The 2,960-nt window shown below is 70.7% G+C and overlaps 1 protein-coding gene across 5 annotated transcripts in view; it reads left to right on the top strand.

Moving 5' to 3' along the window:
• The window catches only part of LOC112123854 (ankyrin repeat domain-containing protein SOWAHC-like), a 10,191-nt gene extending 7,460 nt beyond the window's left edge, over positions 1 to 2,731 (top strand). For all 5 annotated transcript variants that reach the window (XM_029911814.1, XM_029911811.1, XM_029911813.1 and 2 more), the window contains 5 exons: positions 114 to 200; positions 1,069 to 1,074; positions 1,436 to 1,508; positions 1,759 to 1,851; positions 2,191 to 2,731. In XM_029911814.1, coding sequence (XP_029767674.1) covers positions 114 to 200; positions 1,069 to 1,074; positions 1,436 to 1,508; positions 1,759 to 1,851; positions 2,191 to 2,372 — 441 coding nt within the window. In that variant the 3' untranslated portion in view covers positions 2,373 to 2,731. The remainder of the gene's footprint in view (positions 1 to 113; positions 201 to 1,068; positions 1,075 to 1,435; positions 1,509 to 1,758; positions 1,852 to 2,190) is intronic.
• Positions 2,732 to 2,960: the final 229 nt, after the last annotated feature.

A 2,960-nucleotide genomic window follows, 5' to 3' on the forward strand; every position in this document is an offset into this window, starting at 1 on the left:
GGGGGGCCAGCAGGGGGTCTGAGCCCAGCATGGGGGGAGAAGGGCTCTCTCGGGGGATGGGCGAGGCTGGGGGGCAGCAGGGGGTCTGAGCCCAGCCCGGCCTCTCCCCGCAGACAGCGCTGCACTGGGCGGCCAAGCACGGCAAGGAGGACTTGGCCTCGCTGCTGGTGGCTGCAGGAGCCGATGTGAACACGCGCTCGGTGAGTTCCCGGCGGGCGAGGGGAGGCGGGCGGGCGGGGGGCTCGGGGCCCTGTCCAGCCCCAGGCAGCAGGTCCCAGCAGGGGCTCTGCCAGCCCCAGGCCCATGGCCTCCCACCTCCCTGAGTGGGGCCCGGAGGGTGGGGTCCCCGGCCTGGGGAGCTGAGTGCCGAGTGGGGCAGAGCCCCGGGGGGGCTGTGAGCAGCGGGGGGGGCGTTGATCCATACGTGCCTGGCTCTAACGGGTTCTCCTCTCCCCCTCCCCACGCTGCTTCCCATGCTCGGACCCAGCACGTGAGTACCTGCTGTCTTCCCGCCCAGCTGCTGTGCGGGCAGGAGGAGCCGGGGGCACGGGGGCTTGCCAGGACACCAGGCGGAGGGGGCTGTGCTGGGCGAGGGCCTGAGCTCCGGCGGGATGGGGCATGTCGGAGGAGGGGTGGCGGCCAGAGCCCAAGCTGGTGCCTGCACTGCACTGGCAGCGGGGCACTGCGCTGGCAGTGGGGCACGGCATCGGCAGGCACTGCATTGGCAGCGTGGCACTGCGCTGGCAGTGGGGCATGGCATCGGCAGGCACTGCGCTGGCAGCGGGGCACTGCGCTGGCAGCGGGGCATGGCATCGGCAGGCACTGCACTGGCAGCGGGCACTGCACTGGCAGCGGGGCACAGCATCGGCAGGCACTGCACTGGCAGCGTGGCACTGCACTGGCAGTGTGGCACTGCATTGGCAGCGTGGCATGGCATCGGCAGGCACTGCATTGGCAGTGTGGCACTGTGCTGGCAGCGTGGCACTGCATGTGCGGGGCATGAAGGGTTAACTGGAAGTGGGTCCTGGAGCTCTGCACTAACCCTGTGCTCTCTTCCCCCCCCCCAAGCAGGGCGTGAGTATGCAGGTGCCCGGGGACGGACAGACGGACGGACCTCGCAGCAGGCTCCTCAGGACAGATTAGGCAGTGGGCACTGGTGCCCGGGGGCGGGTGATTGTTGCTGGAGCAGGACTGGATGCTGGGGGGTCTCACTGGGAAGGGTGGGGGCGGGGAGATCACTGGGGGCTGTGCTGTGGAAGGGGGCGTTTTTCAGGGCCGGGGGGCCGCTCTGAGGGGGTGATGCCCACGTCCCCCGGGTGGGGAGATTGCTGGGGGGGGGGAGTCTCCTGGGCAGCCCCATTTCCTTCCTCCAGGGCTGGGCCGGGGGTCTGACGCCACCGGTCCCTCGCGTCCTGATGCCTCCGTGTCCCCCCAGGGCTACACCCCGCTGCACATCGCTGCTCTGCATGGACACCGTCAGCTCATGGACCTGCTCGTCCGCAGCTACGGTGAGCAGCCCCCGCCCCAGGGACCTGCCCCCCGGCCTGCCCCCTTCTCATGACACTGCGGGCACGGGAAAGCGCTGGCAAGGGGGGTGGGCGGGGCTGAAGCCAAGGGCCCCCCCGCTGGGTGACCCGTGTTGGGGAGGGGGTCACGGCCCAGGACTTGGAGCCCTCTTGGTGCATTCTCCATCCTGGGGCCAGGCCGCCGGGGAGGGCGGTGCCCGCCGGGGGGGGGCTGAACCGTGTGTCCCGGCAGGTGCCAAGCAGAACGTGCGGGATCACAGTGGGCACCTGGCCAGACACTACCTGGAAGCAGAGAAGCCGCTGGACAGAGCCGCCACGCTGCCCCGTGAGAAATGCCCCTTGTCTGTCTGTCTGTCCACCCTTCGGGGGCCCCCTCTCCCTGCGGGTCCATGGACGGGGGCCGCAAGCAGCGTGTGCATGGAGGGAGGGGCACACAAGCGAGGGCGGGGCTTAGCCTGGCTGCCTGCGGGGAGGGGCCGTGCAAAGGGCTGGGCACTCCCTGCTCGGTGCCACCATGTGCACCCGTTGAGCTCAGCTGTGCCCCAGGGCAGGGGACAGGACAGGGGCTGCCAGGGTGTGTGTGTGGAGGGGGCTGGGGGTTGTAGCCCTGCTGGGAGGGGGCCGTGTCTCCTGCCCTGACCCTGCCCTGCCCTCTCTCCCCCAGAGCTGCCAGCGGTGCGTGGCAGGAACAGGGCGCTGGCCTGTCTGCTCTTGCCCAAGGCCAGCGGCCAGGCCCGGAAGCGCTGGGGCTCTGCCGAGGACCTGACGGAGGAGGAGGAGCGGGGACAGGCGCAGCACCTCGCCGTGCCAGCCTCGTACCGCGCCGTGCGCAAGTTCTCCCGCTAGTGGGGCCGGGTCCCGGCCCCTGCCAGCCCGGCCCTAGTGCCACCCGCTGCCGGGGGCTCAGGCTGCCCCGAGGGCAGTGGATGGGCCCTGCTAGCGTCTGCCCGGCCGGAGCAGGGGCAAGAGGCGCCGTGTTTCCCAATGTTCATACTAACACAGCTCCATCCCCCCCATCCGGATGCCCCTCAGTCCTGACCCGCAGCCCCTGCTGTCCCGCCCTGGTGATTCCCGTCTCCACCGACACGGCGCTCGCTCGGTTACTGCCGGGTCTGCCAGCGCCAGGCGCCTCGCCCAGCCCGGGAGCACCACGCCCCTGCAGCTCTGCTGTTTTCTAATGGATCCTGACGCTGAAATAAATCACTACGTGCAGCTGTGGGTCCACGTCTGTGTCAGCCCTGGCCGGGGGGGCAGAGTCTGGAAGGGCCCTCGGGGTCAGGGGCCCCTCCCGCCGGGGCCTGAGTGAACGGCGGGGCTGAGGGCAGCGGGATTCCTGCGACCAGAGCCCTTGGGGGCAGGGCAAGTGGCCCCAGGGTGCGATGCTGACGTGCACACGCCCATACCCACCACCTCGCCCTGCTGCTGGGGTCTCCC

The sequence above is a fragment of the Terrapene carolina genome, unplaced genomic scaffold (assembly GCF_002925995.2).
Source record: "Terrapene carolina triunguis isolate 2854851 unplaced genomic scaffold, T_m_triunguis-2.0 Scaffold130, whole genome shotgun sequence".
In the NCBI taxonomy this organism is placed as follows: Eukaryota; Metazoa; Chordata; order Testudines; family Emydidae; genus Terrapene; species Terrapene triunguis.